The sequence below is a fragment of the Colobus angolensis genome, unplaced genomic scaffold (genome assembly GCF_000951035.1).
Source record: "Colobus angolensis palliatus isolate OR3802 unplaced genomic scaffold, Cang.pa_1.0 Scaffold45, whole genome shotgun sequence".
NCBI classification, from domain to species: domain Eukaryota; kingdom Metazoa; phylum Chordata; class Mammalia; order Primates; family Cercopithecidae; genus Colobus; species Colobus angolensis.
Window position 1 is genome coordinate 4,814,681 of NW_012117932.1, and position 20,515 is coordinate 4,835,195.

The 20,515-nt window shown below is 40.6% G+C and overlaps 1 protein-coding gene across 1 annotated transcript in view; it reads right to left on the bottom strand.

Moving 5' to 3' along the window:
- The window catches only part of MYOM1 (myomesin 1), a 163,196-nt gene extending 147,277 nt beyond the window's left edge, over positions 1 to 15,919 (bottom strand). The window contains exons 1-2 of the mRNA XM_011957820.1: positions 15,615 to 15,919; positions 10,771 to 11,088 (exon numbers count right to left, since the gene is read on the bottom strand). Coding sequence (XP_011813210.1) covers positions 10,771 to 11,060 — 290 coding nt within the window. The 5' untranslated portion in view covers positions 11,061 to 11,088; positions 15,615 to 15,919. The remainder of the gene's footprint in view (positions 1 to 10,770; positions 11,089 to 15,614) is intronic.
- Between the last annotated feature and the right edge of the window lie 4,596 nt (positions 15,920 to 20,515).

Here is a 20,515-nt window from a genome sequence, read left to right on the forward strand (position 1 = left end):
CCACTGCACTCCAGCCTGGGCCACAGAGCAAGACTCCGTCTCAAAAAAAAAAAAAAAAAGACACCTCCGTTCACAATAGCATCTAAGAGAATAAGATATTAAGGCATAACTTTAACATAAAGAAGTATAACACTTGTACACTGACAATTACAAAACATTATTATGATAAGTGAAAGAACAACCAAATAAGTAAGCATTCCATGTTCATGGAATGGAAAACTCAACATTATTAAAATGATACACTTTTTCAAAATTGATCTACAGATTCAACATGATCCTAATCAAAATCCCAGTAGACTTTGTTCTTTGTAGAAATTGACAAGATGATTCTAAAATTTATATGGAAATATGAAGGAACTACATAGGCAAACAATATTGTAAAAGAAGAACTAAGAGGACTTACATCCACCAGTTTCAAACTTTTTATAAAACAGTATGGTACTGGTATAAGAACAGGCATATAGATTAATGGAACAGAATTGATAGTCCAGAAATAAACCTCTACATTTATGGTCAATTGATTTTTGATAAAGGTATCAAGAAATTTAATAGGGGAAGAGATAACCATTTTAACAAAAGGTGCTGGGGCAATCAGTTGTACTGTACACCCATATGTGAAAGGATGAATTTAGAGCTTTACTCAATATTATACACAAAAAGTTACTTCAAAATGCATCACAGTTCTAAATATTAAGTGCTGAAATGATAACACTCTTAGAAGAAAAGATCAGAGAAACTCCCTAAGGTGTTGACTTAGTCAAAGAGTTCTTAGATACAATACCACAAGCATGATTTGAAAAGAACAAAATTTTTGAACTGAACTTCATCAAAATTAAAAACTTCTGGTCTTGGAAAGACACTGTGGTAAAGAGAAGGAAAAGACAAGGCACAGAATATGAGAAAATATTTGCAAACATATCTAATAAAGGACTTGTATCCAAACTATTTAAATAACTATGACAACTCAATAAGAAAAAAATCCAATTAAAAAATGGGCAAAAGATTTGAATAGGCATTTCACTAAAGAAGATACAGAAATGGCTACCAAATGCAAAAAAGATGGTTAACAAAATTGGTCATTAAGCAAATGCAAACCACATTACACACAAACCTCTATGACACATACATTATAATGTCTGTAATAAATAAGACAGAAAATAATAAATGTTGGCATGGATGTGGATAAACTAGAATCTCCATATATTTTTGTGGGAATGTAAAACAGTACAACTACTTTGGAAAACCACTGGGTAGTTGCTTATAGAGTTAAATGTAAACTTAGCATACAACCCAGCTGATATTTCAGAAAGTGCATGAGAAAGTTTATTTCAAACATTATTGAATAATCTCCTTGTTCAATCGTTCACAATATATATATATATAACATGTTATATGTTATAATACAGGTTTATTTCTTAACATTCTGTAGCAATTTCATTTATTCGACAAAAAAACTTACTGAGTATCTACTGTGTGTAAAATACTGTGTTTGGCACTGGGGTAGGATAGGATACAAAGATAAAAGTAAAACCCTTGTATTCTGAGAGCTTTACGTCTAGTAAGGGAGTAAATATATGATGTCAATCAAGGAAGAAAGGATGGAAGAACACAAAGAAGGCAGGCCAGTAATCACAAAGGTCAGTGCAAACAAAATGTGAATTCACACACTCGAGAGCGAGTTTCTGTCTAGAGTTATCAGGGAATCCTTGTGGAAGAGCTGGACATTGAAAGATAGGTAGGACATCCCAGGATGAAAAGCTCTGTTTTTAATGCTGACTTATCTATGTGTTGTCATTAGGCTTTACTGAGTGGCCACAAAAGAGCTGAATTCATTTTTTCTATTCTAACAATGTTCCTTTAAAAACTTTTTTTTTTTTTTTTTGAGACGGAGTCTCGCTCTGTCGCCCAGGCTGGAGTGCAGTGGCCGGATCTCAGCTCACTGCAAGCTCCGCCTCCCGGGTTTAGGCCGTTCTCCTGCCTCAGCCTCCCGAGTAGCTGGGACTACAGGCGCCCGCCAATTCGCCCGGCTAGTTTTTTGTATTTTTTAGTAGAGACGGGGTTTCACCATGTTAGCCAGGATGGTCTCGATCTCCTGACCTCGTGATCCGCCCGTCTCGGCCTCCCAAAGTGCTGGGATTACAGGCTTGAGCCACCGCGCCCGGCCAAAAACTTCATCTTTACATACATTTACAGCTCAGTACTGTTCACATATATGCAAAATGATCAGTCGTTTACTGGAAGAGAGAAAGAGGCCATGTTTTTAAACTGTGGGTCAGCTTTTTCTGGGCCTCTTCTGGGCTGTCTTTGCTCCAGTTAGCTGCTCCTCTGCCGGGCTTCAGCATCTGAGTGATGTGTCTCATCTTCAGGACCCAGTGCAGAGTCACCAGGAATTTGCATTCTCTTTTCTACTCTCTACTTTTCTATCAGCCACAATTTCCTTTTTGCAAAACCTGAAAAATGATGCTGTTCTTTGGACTTTTGTGAAAACGTTGTTTTGGATCTACTTTTGATTGACAGCAGTTTGGTTTTGTGCTCCTCCTCCTCTGATACAGGCAATCCCGGTGGCCTAACACCTACTGATTCTTCATTCTCCCGTTTCCCAATCTTGACACACGGAAGTTTCAGGAGAACATCAAAGTTCGTGGACAAGTAGGAAGCTGAAAAGAGTCCTCTTTTTGCTAATACGCTTTTCAGGAAAAGTTTCTTATGGTACAAACATGAATTTAGTCAGATCGACATGATCCTTGAAATTTACCAACAGGTAGCGTCATAATAAATACTATGATATCAAAATAAATAACCTTCCCTTCAATTTTAATTTTTTTTTGCATTATTTATCTTACACTAATCTCTTCATTTTACTCTTAGCCATAGAAATATCTCACTTTTAGCTTTTTTTAAATTAAAAAAACTATTTAAATAGGAATATAACTACAATTTTTTTCATTTAATTTATTGCTTTATTTTTTCCATGATTTAAATTTCCATTGCTATTTTTACTCGCTTTTTCGGTAACTTTCCACAGTTAGTGTATAGCCACGATATAAAAACAAATGTCCTAGGAATGCAGACTATTCATTTGTTCTAGAAAAGGTGAATGCGTAAAACTCTGAGAGAATTAAATATCTTATGGTTCTCATCTATATACATCCTTCAGTTTTTATTCACTTTTGACTATTCCATAAGTGAATTTAATCAGACTAGATTATGGTTTTTAAGCAGGAGTTAAAGAGTTTACCCCATATTTCCTAGACATTATAGTATAAAGACGCTTGACAATAGTATCAGGAGATGCCTTATGAAGTCTAAAGTTGTTTCTTTGTGAACTGAGGTGTCCAGGGTTTGTCAAAGCGGGTCTTATTCACTTATTTATAATGCAGCCCAAACGCCAACATCCCACTCTACTTTGGGATGGTCACTGGGGTTGACTAGACACTGCATAAAAGTTACCTTACTCTTGCTTCCTTGTTTCATCTAAAAGATGGCTGTGGGAAACCTCAAGCCTGTTGCAAGGGCAGCCGTGGGCTTCCCGAGTCCAGAGATCTCTCTGTGGAAGTTCAGTTACACCCCATTACCTGGCCAGTGCCGATACTGTGGAGGTCAAGGCCCTGCAGGGACAGAGCAAATGTTTCACCTCTGAGCCCAGGGAGGTAGCAGCTTTGCCCTTCCTCCTCCTCTGGCTGACTCTTTCTACTCCACTCTAGAAAAGGACATGCCTTCCTTCTCACAGCATGATTCACCTGCCTAGGGAAGATGACGCCATTCTGAGTGTATCTGGTGCCATCTCAACTTGATTTAGGCTGCATGAGAGCCTGACAAAAGAGTCAAGCACAGGAGGCAAAGAAGGAACCATGTCTTCCTGGGCCCCACTCTACATATCTATGAAAGGAAGGGCTTAAATTATAGGAACTTGTGGTCCTTTCTTGCTTTAACTTTCCACAGTTCCATGGATCTATAAATTGCCAATTATGGCAACCTGTTGTTACCAGGAGTGAGAATCCTAGCTCTCTCTCCCTGTGTTTACAGCTGAGGAAGCTGGAGCAGGAGGCTGGTACATAGAGAGAACCACTCTCCTTGGATTTAGGGTTGGTCTTTGGGATTCAGAACATAATGCAACAGGCCGGGTGCGGTGGCACACACCTGAAATCCCAGCACTTTGGGATGCCGAGGTGGGCGGATTGCCCGCGCTTGGGAATTTGAGACCAGCCTGAGCAGCATGGTGAAACCCCATCTCTACAAAAAATACAAAAATTAACTAGGCATAGTGGCGTGTGCCTGTAGTCCCAGCTACTTGCGGGCTGAGAGGACTGAGCCAAGAGGATCCGCCCGAGCCCAGGAGGTGGAGGTTGCAGTGAGCCGAGATCGTACCACTGCACTCCAGCCTGGGCAATAGAGCAAGATCCCATCTATTAAAAAATAAAAACAACATAATGCAACAGCTTTTTGAACAAAGTAACTCTGGCTTTTCTACTTTCATAGCTATTTCCCTCTGAACTTCTACCATATAGAAGATAATGTGGCTCATCATTTTGTTGGTATTTAAATACTGGAAGACAAACCCTAGAATATTGTATTGATTTTTGTTACCCATGAACTATGATGCTTTTTTCTTATATATAATAATTAAAATTTTATTTAGAGAAGAAGCAATACAATCATTTCTAAAGGAAAAAAGTAAAACCTTGATATATCAGCAACCATAGAGACAAGGTTTCACTATGTTGCCCAGGCTGGTCTCAAACTCCTGGGCTCCAGCAATCCTCCTGCCTTGGCCTCCTTGAGTGTTGGGATTACAGGCATGAGCCACTGTGCCCAGACTATCAGCAACTTCCTAAGTGAATGTCATTTCCAGTAACAGTCAATTGGTTCAATATTTTTTGTTATTCAGATTCAGCCACTTCAGTCTCCAGATGGATTGGAGTCTCCATACAACTATAGTTATTTCAAGGTGCTTTTCCTATTAAATACCAGAAAAACACTAACAAAAGAATAAGGCATTTCTTAGACATGACATGGATGGAATCTGGGAAAATGGGGAACAAGCAAATGGTTTTACTATCATCATACCACCTAAAGAGAGTCTCAGAAGATTTGTTATATGCACAAAATCTCCACAGACCATTTCACAGCCTCAAAACTCCCTGGCTAAGGGTGCTGAGGAGCTCTGAGAGAAATCTGAAGGAATTCAGAACTCAGCCATAACCAGTAGATCCTCACATCTGGCACCTGCTCACACATCCCTCTTCTGCACATCTGGCCCTGGCTGGACCACAGCATTAGCCTCCTAACAAGGGAACTTGCTTCTGCAACAGCCATAGTGATGCCGTTACCGCTGAGTCAGAGCATGTCGCTATCCCGCTCAAAACTGTCATGGATTCCTTCTTTAACTCAGAATATCGACTCCCTCCAACGGCCCACAGGCCCTCCATGATCAGTCCTGCCCCACCCATCACCTTTCTGACATCCTCTCCGCCTGCACTATCCGTCACTCCCCCATTCCCTCGCATGGCCTCGATGCTGTTCTGTGCTGTAAGGCCTTGCAGTGGCTGTCCCTGACGCCTGGTGTCTTTTCCCCAGATAACCTCATGGTTAACTCTCTGAGCTGCTTCATGTCTTTGCTCAGATATCACCTTCTCACAAGGTGAGACTGCCCTCTTGAAAATTCTAACCTGTACTTCTGGCCCACATTCCTGATCTCTCTTACCTTGCTCTGTGTCTTATTGTTTCTACAACATGTATTACCTTCTGGTATAAAATATAATTCTACTTAATAGGACAGAATTCAGTATAATGTGCTCAGTAATTTATCCCAAGCACCTACAGCAGTGCTTAGCGCTCAGGAAATATTTATTGAATGAATGATGCGGAATGCCCAAACCTCACTGAGTGTTCCCCTGCGCCAACCACCACACTCCACATCTTACATGATTATCTCTTTTCGACTTCACAACATGAGGGACCGTTATTTTCCTCATTTTACAGAAATAGATATGTAGAAAATAACATGAATCTACAGCTCATAGCTGAGGTCAGGACACAAAAGTGTCCACAAGGCCGACTTCTTTGGTAACACATTTTGAAAGGATATTGGGGTAGGAGATGGAACAAGCTTTCAAGTTCTCTGCACTCTCTGCTGTGTTTAGTGGTCTCTATTTTTAGCATTGGTATCTTCTGTCTGAATTATAACTGCTTTGAATGTTAGCATGGTCTTCACCAACTCTAGTAGTTTCAAGAGGTTATAATCTGGGTGACACGTTGGGGGTGGTTGATCAATGTGACATAGGGGTAGGTGAGGGACATGGCTTAAAGTTAGGGTGCCCAGGGAAAGTCACTCAAGCCTCAGTGTTTTTTATCCCCAAACTGCCGTCTCTGAGACTTCTTTGAAAATATCTATGTCTGATTCTAAATGGTGGGTTAAAGTGTCTGTAAGGTTCCAGGCGTGGCATTCATGGACACTCCTTGGGTTTTCTGTGTTAGAATTTGTGTCCTTCCATCTCCTGTACTCTGCTCTAAATCTTGATTATTTTGGTGCTCAATAGCTTCTCTACAAGAAGGCTAAATCAAAGGAAGCACAATGCAAAACTACATATTGATGCTTCAAGGAAAACCCAGTGGTGTATGATCAAGGGGAATTGCTGACCATAACTGGCATGATGTGCCCGTGGAAAGGGTGGGGACTTGGGTATGACGAGGGTTCAAATAACTATTCTGCTACTTCCTAGTGTAATGAAGAAAAGCCATTTAATCTCCTTGGTTTCCAATTTTCTCATTTATAAAATGAGGATAAAAATTTCTACTGTTCAAGGCTATTCTAAAGACTCGGTGGTACAGAGAATGCAATGCTGAATTATGTCATATAGGCTGAATTTTAATCTGTTTAGAATAAATATCTACTCTTACCATGGAAGGTTGAGGAACAACTCTAAATCTTCCTATAACCTGAGAAACCTGCTGTGCTGTTCTCTGGTTTTTGTAAGCTATTCATTCTTGCAAGTCATTCATTCTACTTACAAGAATAAGAAAACATTCTTTTTAAATTATTTTCATCTTAATGTATGATCCAGCTTACTTGTAAGAATAGAAGGTCCCTGCTTTCCATAATCCCACCTTTTCTGTAAACATCTGCCTTATTTCATCCTAAGTCCTTATAACATTGGCATTAGGAAAGAGGTCCTCAGGTCATACACTAGACTCTGTTATTCATTTTTAGACTTTCTAGAGCAATGGTTCTGACCTTTGGTGAGTCACAGAGCTCCCTGAAAATCCGATGAAAGCTACAGTCCCTTTCTCTAGAAAACTTCTCATTTGTGCATAATTTTGCATAAAATTTCAGATCATCCAAGACTCTACTGAAACCGTTCACGGACAGAGGTTAAGAACCCTTGCCTAATGGTTGCAAAGTGGTCATGAGTAACACTGCTCCTTTAATCCTGATGGTATTTTGTTGATTAGCATGAAACAGTAGTAATCTTGTCATTTTAAGAGTTTTTGTTTTCCTAAATTATTTTCTGTATTTTTCCCACTGTGACCAAGAACAAAGGCATTTAGAGTAAGCCGTCCAAAATTTACTTTATAACCCGTGGCTCAGAATACAATTGGTAACTGATCTGTACTGCAAGTGCACTGACACTAAACTAGTCATTGTTCCTAAGACTCACTAAGGTCAGCCAAGCCCTGAGCACATGTAACTCTCCATAGTTTCCACTTTAACCCTGGACATCTAACTACAAAGCAGAGCTGAAAATAGACCAAGCCGAGCACTTACACTCCACAGAGGCGCATTTCCAACCCCAGTGGTTTTAATCAACAACACTGTCCACAATCCAAAGAGAATGCTTTCATTTAGCAGGAAAAAGTTGCTTCATTGTGAGCAAGCTAAAATATAACCTAAAGGAATTATGAAGACTTTGAAGTGTTCACAAAATATTATCTGCACCTGTGTTCTAGCTCTAAAAAAAGAAAGACTAAAATACCTTCAGGATCCAGTTGGCTTTCTTTGTCTTTCACACTGAATTGTTCAAAGGAAAACATTGGCATGTCCCCCCTCTGGTTTCTAGGTCAGCATGCTTCTACCAAAAAGTTTAAGTTGTTCAAACACAGCAAGCCACAATAAATACCTACCTACAAAAATATGTACATAGTAGGAAGGAAAAAGTAATGAGTTTGAACATAGAAAAATAATTACAGCTCCATTTCCTAGAGAAAGTTTATTGTCTAAGGCTCTTTATGGCCAAAATGGCTGAGTCTCCTGAGGATTATATAGAGCAAATGTTTTCATAATAAAATTTGCTCAAAGGTTTAATTACTAATGATATATCAGATTATGAATAAATATAAATATTGTATATGTGGCTAAAAGAAGGATTTGTATACAATTAAAATAATTTTAATATAAAATTTTGCAATAGAGTTGAGAAAATAAAGATCCTTTAAAAACACAAATTCATAAAACTCTAGATTCTACAGCGCTGGGGAAATGAGATAAGTACACAAGTAGTTACCTTGACAACTGCCTTATAATGAAAATGCCTATCTTCTATAAACCTAGCACAAACAGTCCAGGAAAATAGATATTTAAAATGTAATCTTTCTCTATTACATGTATTTTCCTAAATGAGGTTCTTAAGCATATCTGCAGAACGTTTTTCAGGGAAACAAACTGAGGCTGTCATATACATTTGGTATTAATTCCTCCAGCTTTTCTTTGGAAGGCAGTTCGTTTGAAGCAAGTGCTAGAAGAAATGAATTCACCTCAGTGACAGTATTTCCATATCTGCAGCCAATGTGTGATCCTTATGAATATCCCATGGCAGAATATGACCTATGAACTTGAGATTGCGAAGTGATCCTGTTCCATTTTAAATGGAATTTCAGAGTGTTGCCATCATACATTCCAGGTAAACCCCAGCAGAATCTGGCTCTGTTACTGAACCCACCAGAAGCTCCCAGGAGGCCACCATCACTGATAAAATGATAGCTGTAGATCAGGTGCTGCTCAAATCCAAGAGGGATTTAGGAATTTCTGCCTTTGGAAGCATGCATCACTTCTAGTCAAACTGACCACTCTATTATTTTCTCAATACCTTTTTAGATTCCCAGAGAAAACAGCTTTTCTAGTTGCCCTACCAGATATTTTGTGGACTTAAATTTTGTAAGACTGAAAACTATGTTACGTTTATAGCAAAAAATGCAACCTATGCCAGATACTTTGGAGAAGAGGATTAGAGGCAGAAGGTGGTTATTGACCACATAGCCCAGAAATGTCTATGTTTTGAAGATCAGCAATTTTTTTCTGTGGACCATAGAATTTAAAGAAAAGTCACATGTATCTTGCAAGTGTTTTTTTAATCTCCATGAATAGGGGATCATTCTGAATATGAAGAAAATAAAACTTGCCTTGGACTGAGAAAGTAAATATCAGCCCATCATTCATCAGGCTGAAACAGCAGCCACAGATAAGCCAACTGCAAAGTGAACAGGAAATGACATTTCTCCAGGGACATTGCTGTTGTAAAGTGTCACGGTAACCTCCTTCTTCGACTGACTATAGACTCACTGAGAAACTCTTCTCTAACATCAAAGACAATCAGTGAGCTTGCTGTTTAAAATTTTATCAGTAAGAGTAAAACATCTCACTCTTGCCTGCAGGATCTTAGTTGCTTCACTGAAACAGAGAAGCAGCCTCAATTCCCACTTCTGGTGAGAAGTCCCAGATAAGGGGCTTGGGGATGCAACAGTCCACATTTATCTTAACTTTATTGTTTCCAAAGAAATAGAACCCTGGGTTCACTTTGCAGACCGGACCTGCATCTAAGCTCCACTGTTCCTAGAATCCTAAAATAGCCCTTTTTCCTCTAGTGTTTAGTCTCCTTCATTGCATTGGGTCAATAAACCTAATTTTGTCAGAATACAGGTTGGTTCCTATTATTCTTTGACTGAAATAGGGCCATGTTTTTATCAAATGGTCAAGCTAAAGAAAATATTTGTTGCATAAATAGTAGTTCTGAATTTAAGTATTTGCTATTAGATATTGAAAAAATATTTAACAGAATACATCTTTGCAGTAGTTCAGTCTCCTGTCACCTGTGAATTTTAAATTCTATATATCAGCTTCTCATCTAGGCAGAAGCATTCTGAATGCGAGGAAACCCGCTGTGAGTACTGAAATGATCTTTTCTGGCCCTGCTGCTGCTAAAGTAACCTGTGGCAAAATTTCCCTGCTCTTAGAAATAGCAAATTGGTAACACAAGCAAGGCTCGCCCGTGAGAACACCAAGCTCTTTGTGAAGCTAAAAGAGACAATAAAGGGAAATAGGTAGGCATGGGTCCCAGGACTCCCAAACAAGGTCTGTCTGCACACTTGGTTGAAATGCTGGGCTGCCGTATTCAAGAAGTAACTGGGAGAGGCTGGGCACGGTGGCTCACGTCTGCAATCCTAGCACTTTGAGAGGCCCAAGCGGGTGGAACACCTGAGGTCAGAGGTTCGAAACCAGCCTGGCCAACATAGCGAAACCCTGTCTCCACTAAAATTACAAAATTAGCCGGGCGTGGTGGTGCGTGCCTGTAATCCCAGCTACTCAGGAGGCCGAGGCAGGAGAATCGCTTGAACCCAGGAGGCAGCAGAGGTTGCAGTGAACTCCAGCCTGGGCAACAAGAGCGAAACTCTGCCTCAGAAAACCAAGACCAAACCAATACGAAACAAGAAGTAACTGGGAGGGTTACTCAGAACACACGCCTCTTCCCTGAGGTGGGAAGAGTGCTTCCGACATACCCATGGGAGGAGCCATAATCATAGGCTGAGGCCGCCTTCCGACTGACGTCAGAGCTCAGGGCGTACTGTGAGGCCTGCTGCTGGAAGGAGGCGGCGGACGCCTGACGGAAGGCCTCGGATTCCTGGCGGTGCGCGGCGGAGGAGCGGCTGCTGTAGGCCGTAGAGCCCTGGGTGTAGATGGCCGAGCGCTTCTTCTCCTGCTGGTAGTGGCTGACGGTGGTGCGGAGGTCCTTGTTGCGGTAGCTGAGATCATAGTGCTGGTGGGACCGCTGATAAAAAGGCAAAGACATCCTGTGCCCCTTGAAGGAACCGGGCCACCTGAAGGAAAACAACGCTTTTTGAGTGTAAGGAACAAGTTCCATAGAACAAGTCATCTAAATCAATGTGTAAAAATCAATACACTTGGCTGGGTGCCATGGTTCATGCTTGAAATCCCAACGAGGATCTCTTGAGGCCGAGAACTCAAAGTCAACCTGGCCAACACAGTGAGACCCTATCTCTACAAAAAGAAAAAAGAAAAATTTAGCCGGGTGTGGTGTGTGTGTCCGTAGTCCCAGCTACTCCGGAGCCTGAGGCAGGAGGATTGCTTGAGCCCAAGACTTCGAGGCTGCAATGAGCTATGACTGACCCTTGTACTCAGCTTGGGTGGCAGAGAAAGACCCTGTCTAAAAAAATAAAATAAAAATTAATATTCTTATCTTTTCCAAAGAGTAAACCAAAAAGGGTATGAAGTTTAGCATAACTGGATATTCAAAAAATTCTCCACTTCATAGCCCAGATGGGCTTGTCCTGTCATTGTACCTTTTTAAAAAAGATTATATCTAGGAGGTTTTCCTAGAAAAACAAAGTTTTTCTAACCTGGCTATTGTGCTTTTTCCTCAGACTCTCTATAATACATATTTCTCATTTTCTGCCATTTCATTCTTCATTTGGGACTTCATCTGCAAGAATGTGGAAGGATAGAGTCATGTGGTATTCATTCAACAAATAATTAGCAGCACCTACTGTGTGCCTGGCACCATCCAGCCCATCAAATCCAGTAGTGAGGCTGGGAGTGGTAGCTCATGCCTGTAATCCCAGCACTTTGGGAGGCCGAGGCAGGCGGATCACTTGAGGTCAGGAGTTGAAGACCAGCCTGGCCAACATGGAGAAACTCCATCTCTACTAAAAATACAAAAATTAGCCTGGCATGGTGGTGGGCACCTGTAGTTCCAGCTACTCCGGTGGTTGAGGCAGGAGAATCACTTGAACTCAGAGGCAGAGTTTGGAGTGAGCCAAGGTTGCGCCACTGCACTCCATACTGGACAACAGAGCAAGACTCTGTCTCAAAACAAAACAAAAAAATACAGTGGTAAACAAAACAGACAAAATGCCTGCTCTAATCACCTTGTTCAGAACCATACAGTCTACTGCAGGAGAAAGACAATAGAGAAAACAAGTCAAGTATGAGATAGGTTAATGTGCCAAGAACCAGAGAAAAACAACGCAGGTAAGAGGGATGGATGCAATTCTCAACAGCCTCAGCAGGGATAGTTTCCCTCGAATGTACACCTGAGCATGAGACTTTCTGGGGAAGAGTATTCCAGAAGGAAGACCAGAGCAAAGGCGCTGAGGAATGAACATGACTATCGTGCTCCAGGAACCGCTGATTGGCAGGGGTTCTGGGGTGGGAGAGGTATAGGAGATGATGTCAGAGAGGTGAGCTGTGAGCATGGGGGATGGGCTGGTAGTGTAGGGTCATTTAGGTAGCAGTAAGGACTTCAGCTAATACTGTGAAAGGGCTGAGAAGCCATTGGAAGACTCTGAGCTGAGACTCATTCTTGCCGATGTCTGAAGATGGACTGTGGAGAGAAGAGAGTGAAAGCCAGGAGACTTATGAAAGGGCTGAGTTGTATCCTCTCAAAATTCCTAGGTTGAAGCCCTAACCTCCAGTACCTCAAAATGTGACCATATTTGGAGATCGGGTCCTTAAAGAGGAAGTTAAGTTAAAATTAGGCCATGAGGATGGGCCCTAATCCTATATGATGGTGTCTCTATAGGAAAGGAAAACCAAGACCCAAATATGTATATAACAGAGGGAAGGCCATGTGGAGACACAGGGAGAAGACAGCCATCCATGAGCTGAGAATAGACCTGAGAAAAAACCAACCCAGCTGACACCTTCATCTTGGACTTCAGCCTCCAGAGTTGTCAGGTAATAAATTTCTGTTGTTTAAGCCACCCAGTCCATGGCACTTTGCTATGATAGCCCTGGCAAAAGAATACAAAGTCCACTGCAATTGTCCAGGCTAGAGGTGACAGGGGTAGCAGTGAAAGTGTGAGAGGTGGTCAAGCTCTGCACAGGTGTTGAAGTTAGAACCAATGGCATTTGCTGAAAGTTGTGAATTAGGATGTGAAAGAAAGAGATGACTCCAAGGTTGAGCAATTGAAAGACAAGTTGCTATTAACTGAGATGGGGAGGAATGTGGGAAAGTATCAATTTGGGGTGGAAAAACAGGAGACTGATTTTAATGCTCTACATCTGAGATGCCTGTTAGACCTCCCAGAGGAGACATTTTAAGTGGCAAGTTGGATACGTGACTCTGAAGTGCAGGGGAGAAGTCCAGGATGCAGATTTACATTTGGGAGTCAACAGCATATAGGTGGTATCAAAAGCCAAGAAAACAGATGAGCACCATTATACACGGAAAAGAAAGTCCTAAAAGAAAACAGGTGAGAACCATTATACATGGAAAAGAAAGTCCTAAAACAAAACAGGTGAGAACCATTATACACGGAAAAGAAAATTATAGGCATGGTGGCTCATGCCTATAATCCAGCACTTTGAGAGGCCAAGGCAGGAGGATTTCCTGAGCCCAGAAGTTTGAGACCAGCTTGGGCAACATGGTGAGACCTTGTCTCTATTATAAAAATCTAAAATAAAATAAATAAAATAAAGTTCTAGAACTGAACCCTGGAGTATGCTAATTTATTTATAAGCTCTCTCAAATCTCACAAACACTTCAAGCAAAGGTATAGTCTCAAAGCAGAAAAAAAAAAAACTGTTTGCTCCATAAGGAACATACAGGCTTCTAGTCTCCCTACATAAAGAGGTAAGAGAGTTGATTCCCAGGGTGGCAGCTGGCATTGTGAACCTGAGCTAACAGTTCTACTGAAAGTCAAATGTGGTATGTTTGTTTAGCATAGGGTGGGGAGACATCACATTGCTTTAGCATTCTTGAATAGTCTATCCACTGAAGCAGGCCTATCAGCCATGTTGACAACCCTGGATGAAGTAATACTTTTATAAAAGCTCCACCCCCAAGTGTTTTAATGCTGTAGAATTAGTTTTAAAGTGATCTGTTTTCTCCAAATGTCGTTTTTAAAAAAATTCAAATTGAAGAATGAATCCTTCTAAACTCAGCATATTCTTTGTCAAGTTTAACACTACTTTTTATTTAAACTATTTTAAAAGTCAGCATGTATTCCCTAGAGAAGAAAATCGAGCAAACTTCACTCCAGAAATATTTATCTTAGGGCTCATGGAAGATATCAATCTACGTGGCATTTCCTAAGAGAAAAAAATAGCTACTAGCAAGCAACTTTGCTTCAACCCTTAAATAGATGGCTATTTTCTGTTACAAAATATAGAGGATAATTACCATGTATAATTAATAACTACTAGATGAATTTTGATAAAACAAAGGGCTTAGAAAATGTTAATACAGAATTATATTAGGCAGTTATAAAGATATTAGAGAAGTTTCTGTTATGATACTACATTGTAACATGGCACGTGCTATTTGGATAATTTTCAAATAAATAATAAAGAACCTTGTTATTGTTATAAACTAAATTCACTCCCCAGATGATATGAAATGCTGTTATTTTCACAAAATAAAATCTTTAAATATCTTGCCCCAATACTATTTTTTACTCTGTTTCATTTCTCCCAAATACATTTATTTTTAATAATACTTAATATTCCTCTCACATAGATAGTAGGTTACAAGTAAACGGGGTTTGACTTGAAGTCCTCACTGCTGTTGTCACAGCCCTGACCTCTGGAACAAAGGTACAATCACCTCCTCTTCATCAAGTAAGCCCTTGAAGTTAACTAAAGCCAGGATTAGCCCCAACACATGACAGCTGGAGAAGGTTGGGAGGAAAGATGGTTTTAGTGACTTTTGTTTCTTTAAGACCTAAATTTTCTTTCTGATAATAATTTGAGAATTTGGGAAGAATACAAATTCCGTAGCTGTAATTTATGATACCTTTGTGCAGTCATTAGAGGGCAAAAGCTGATGAAAACGATTCCCAGAAAAATCGCTATGTGGGGCTCTATGTTGCCTCTGAAATATTACTTAACCATTTTGAGGCCATATCATTGTGCACGCTCACATTTACCCACACTGCATTGTCACAGCAAGATCCCTGAATTATAAACTAGTGACTTCAGAGTTAATTTTCCTTCTTTCGGTCTAATTTGTAACCAGGGAGCATTGTATGGCACACACAGGATTGAAAATACAGGGCCTCCTGTCTCTCATCCATTTCAGATTTCAACCAAATCGTACTTGGAAGGAGCATTAAACACACACTTGCAGTTCAATCCGAGGCAAATATGAACAGCAGCTTAATTTCAAAAGAATACAGTGATGTGAGACAAGAGCTGTGCCAGCCCAACTGGCACCCGGCTGTTCTGGTTTCCTTCCCTGGAGCTTCACTTTCCTATTTCTCTGTTATTCTGACATCTCTTTGAGAAAACTGCTGAGTTCAGAAGACAGAAAGAAAGCACTTACACTGCAGTGCTGCTAAGCTCATAAGCTATCCAGTGCATTCTTCCGCTTCAGTGTCACACTTACCAGTTTCCAAAGGAGTAATGGTGGTGGAAATGTTCCGATGAGGCCGAGGAGCTGGATGAGAGAATGAAAACTCTGCCTAGGTTGAATCCAAGAAAATGTTAAGGGGCAGGGCTAAAGACAGGACCCTGGAGGCCAGTTCAAAAATAATGCATGTGGTCAGGCAGTCGAATGTCAGGCCACACAACCAGCCTTTTATGGCCACGAAAGCAGTTAAATATAGCAGCAGATGGGGAGGGTAGTCCCAAACCAGGAGGAGGAGAGGGGCACGGGCAGGTAGCTGCCTCAGTAATATAATTGCATAATGCTGGTCAATGGGTCTGGCCCAATTAAACAAAATACAGGATTTTTATTTGGCAACAAGAGCTATTTTCAATGTCACTTTATCATTAGATAATGTAAAAGTGTAATGGAAAGAGTGGTTTGTGTTAACAGCTAAAAATAGGTGTAGTAATATGATTCTCAAAATGGACTTCATGGAATTTTAATGCCAAGATATGGTTCTGGGCATGCTGTTAATAACACACGTACAGTACATTTAAAAGATACAAAGTGAAAAAAGAACTTGAAGCTAACTAAAGGCAAAACAAGGAAGAAATGGGTTATACATGGTGGCAATTTTTACCTGACATCACGGTCACTATTTCTCTCATTTCAGGAAAATTTACAAGGTGAAGTCCTAGCTTCAAGCCTGACTATATATATATATACACACACACACACACACGTTTTTTTTGGAGAGGGGGGGACGGAGCCTCACCCTGTCACCCAGGCTGGAGTGCAGTGGCGCGATCTCGGCTCACTGCAAGCTCTGCCTCCCAGGTTCATGCCACTCTCCTGCCTCAGCCTCCCGAGTAGCTGGGACTACACGTGCCCACCAACACGCCTGGCTAATTTTTTGTATTTTTAGTAGAGACAGGGTTTCACCGTGTTAGCCAGGATGGTCTCCATCTCCTGACCTCGTGATCCGCCTGCCTCAGCCTCCCAAAGTGCTGGGATTACAGGCGTGAGCCACCGCGCCTGGCCAAGCCTGAATATTTGATTCCCTGTTCATTAACTAAAGCCTTTTGAGATGCAACTCAGTGTTGCATCCTTCCTAACTCAGAGTAGGGTCAGTCCATCTAATAAGAGATTCCCTTTCTTCGTTCTTTAAATGGTATGACCAATGAAGAGGAGGTATAACCCGGTGGTGAGAGCCTGTGTTGTGGATTCAGACCAGATCTAGATCCCACTATACCGATAGCACTTAGTAGCCATGTAATCTCTAGCAATTTATTTCTCCTTCCTAAGCTTCAGGTTTTTTGTCTATAAAATGGGGATAATAATATCCAAATTATAGGATTGCTGTCATGATTAAATGTGATACTGCAGACAGAGCACTTGACCTAGTGACAGTTACATAATATAGACTCAGTAAACATCAGCTATTATTACTGACACCAATAATATAAAAACTCATTGTTAGATTATGTGTATGCAGTAGGTTGGTATTTTGATTTATTGGCCTTATGTTCTGACAGTGATGTTACATCAACTGAATAAAGGTTACTTCTGTCTATCAAAATTGTTTTTCTTTTTGATACAGAGTCTCACTCTGTTGCCCAAGCTGGAGTGCAGTGGTGCAGTCTTGGCTCACTGCAACCTCTGCCTCCCAGGCTCAAGCAATTCTCCCACCTCAGCCTCCCGAGTAGCTACAGGTGCGTGCCACGACACCCGGCTAATTTTTTTTTTTTTTTTTAACTTTTGGTAGAAATGGAGTTTCACCATGTTGCCCAGGCTGCTCTCAAACTCCTGGATTCGAGTAATCCACCTGCCTCAGTCTCCCAAAGTGCTGGAATTACAGGCGTGAGCTACTGCACCCAGCCTCTATCAAGATATTGAACAGACTCAATATTATAGTATACTTCATCATGACTTTCTTGATGATCACTACAGTTAACACTGTTGAGGACCTACCCAGTGCCAGACACTGGGATAGGCAGTTTATATACATGATCCCACTGACTTCTTATCATACCTTGCAAAGTACAGCTTCATTACCTCATTGAGGAAAGCAAGACTTCCAGAAGGGAAGGCATTTGCCAAAGATCACACAGCTGGTAGATGACAAAAACGCAACTTCATTCAGAGATATTTGATTCCAAACCCTGTGTACTTGTTGTCATGTATTGCTGTCTCCTCCAGTGTACTTTGCTGGTAAGAAACTAGGTATTTTGAAATGGCCTTTCAAGTGCAATATGGGTCTTCACTTGTAATAGAGGGTTAGCTTCTGAGTATATAAAAGAATCTATTCCACCTAGTTCTGATCCAGTTACCTGTGAAATTCAGCCTGGAATTTCTTCATATACATACATCTGCTATTAGTGAGCATGTGGACATTTTAGCTATCTGGAAGCCATAGGTGAGTTTTCCAAGTGTTATGTTCCCCAAGCATCCATTTGTTCTCTAAACATCCAATACAGAATGCAGTGACTCTTCTCAAGTCTTATCCACCAGCCATTAGAATGATTCCTGGTGAGCCATTTCTCTAGAGAATATTGGTAAATTGCCCCAAATCTTCTCAAAGCAGAAAAGAGGAAAAATAAACAAAAATAGGAGATATAAGTCCTCCTAATAATAGCTAATATTTAATGACTATTTGCTATATGCCAGGAAGTAACACTGTTTTACAAGATCTTATTTGATTATCATATACATGATTATCATGAAAACATTTTATGGATTAAGAAACTGAAATTTACAGCCAGACATGGTGGCTTACACCTGTAATCCCAGCACTTTGGGAGGTCAAGGCAGGCAGATTGCTTGAACTCAGGAGTTCGAGACCATCCTGGGCAACATGGCGAAACCCCATCTCTACAAAAAGTACAAACATTAGCCAGGTGTTGTGGCATGTACCTGTAGTCCCACCTACTCGGGAGGCTGAGGTGGGAGAATTGCTTGAGCCTGGGGAGGTCGAGGTTGCAGTGAGCCAAGATCATACCACTGCACTCCAGCCTGAGCAACAGAGCGAGAGACCCTGTCTCAAAAAGAAACAAACAAAAAAAAAAAAATTGAGATTTAGAGAGATCAGTATCCTTAAAGCCACACAACCAGAATGTGACAGAGGATGGAACCCAGGACTGTTCCACACAGAGCATAGCCTCCTATATATCACACTGTGCTGCCTCTCAACCATTTAACTGTATGTGTATGCCTGTTTGTGTGTGTATGTTTGTGTGCACAAACACACATTTATGTAGATAGAGAGTACCATGTGCCAGTACTGTCCATTAGAAGGAAGAACTGTTACAGAAGAAGAGTTTCATTTGTGTTTCTTATGTGACAGACAATAATTTATTAGGTCAAAATGTACTGGCTACAAGTATCAATACATTTAAATATTTACTGAACTTTCATCCTTGTTAACAATACAAAAATGAGAAAAGTCCACACACACTATGGAAAAACTAAAATATTATCAATGATTCATTGATTCTCAGGATCCCTGTGAAAGCCAGAGTTTATTCCAAACAAATATAAAATAAGTTTAGACAAAAGACGCATGAGCCAGACCCAGCAGAATCTCCTAAGTGATCTTTCTGCTGTGGCATCATCTAGATTCAGGTTTTTCTAACAGCAAATTTATCTGAATTCCAACTAGCTACATAATAAATTACATATGGTGATGTACTGGATAATAAAACTAAAGAAGAAAAACTTGGGCTCCTATGAATCAATTATTGTAACTTAGTTATGATTCCTTTATAGATGTGGACTCTAGTCAATTACACTTACTCATTATACACTTACAGATTTGTAATTATCCTGAAAACTTAATGGAGTGCTAACCAGTGCTAAATGTGGCATAGGACAACTCCTCAGGACATAGGGACTCCTTAGAGATGGGAAAAAACAAGCGCTAGGAGTCAGTGTGGTCAGGGATCAGCTGTTCAGCTGTGGGGAGGCCAACTGCTGCAAGCCTCTCTTAACCTGCCTGTGAGGCTCAGGAGCTGGTGGTTAGATTCTGGGAGTGGGACAAACCCCTAAGCCAGAAAACTGCCTGCACCTATAGTCCAGGCCAGGGAGCTGGAGGTGAGTATTAGAAAGCAAGACCCCAAAGCCCATTTTCTAACATTTTTTGTCTCTACCTGTTTTTCTGTCTATTCATAAATAGATATTAGGAATTATAATGACTTCCAAATGATGATATGCTTTCTTTCTTTTTTTTTTTTAACTTTCTTGTTTGTATTTTTTTTACTTGATTTTAAGATATAATTAGCATCAAGAACTGTGAAGGTATATATATACAACGGAATATTATTCAGCCTTAAAAAGGAATGAAATCCTGACACACACTACAACATGGATAAACTCTAAAGACATTATGCAAAGTGAAATAAGCCAGTCACACAAGGACAAATAGTGTATGATTCCACTTATATGAGGTACCTAGAGTAGTCGAGTTTATAGAGAAAGTAGAACAGTGGTTGCCAGGGGCTGGGGAAAGGGGGTAATGAGGAGTATTGCTTAATGGGTAGAGTTTCAACATGGAATGATTAAAAAGCTCTAGAGCAATGTGAGCCGGGCGCGGTGGCTCACACCTGTAATCCCAGCACTTTGGGAGACCAAGGCGGGCAAATCACAAGGTCAGGAGTTCGAGACCAGCCTGGCCAACATGGTGAAACCTGGTTTTTACTAAAAATACAAAAAAATTAGCTGGGCATGGTGGCAGGTGCCTGTAATCCCAGCTACTCGGGAGGCTGAGCAGGAGAATTGCTTGAACCCAGCATGTGAAGATTGCAGTGAGCTGAGATCAAGCCACTGCACTCTAGCCCAAGGGGCTGTGTGAGACTCCATCTCAAAAAATAAATTAATTAATTTTTAAAAAGCTCTAGAGATGTGTAATGGTGATAGTTATACAA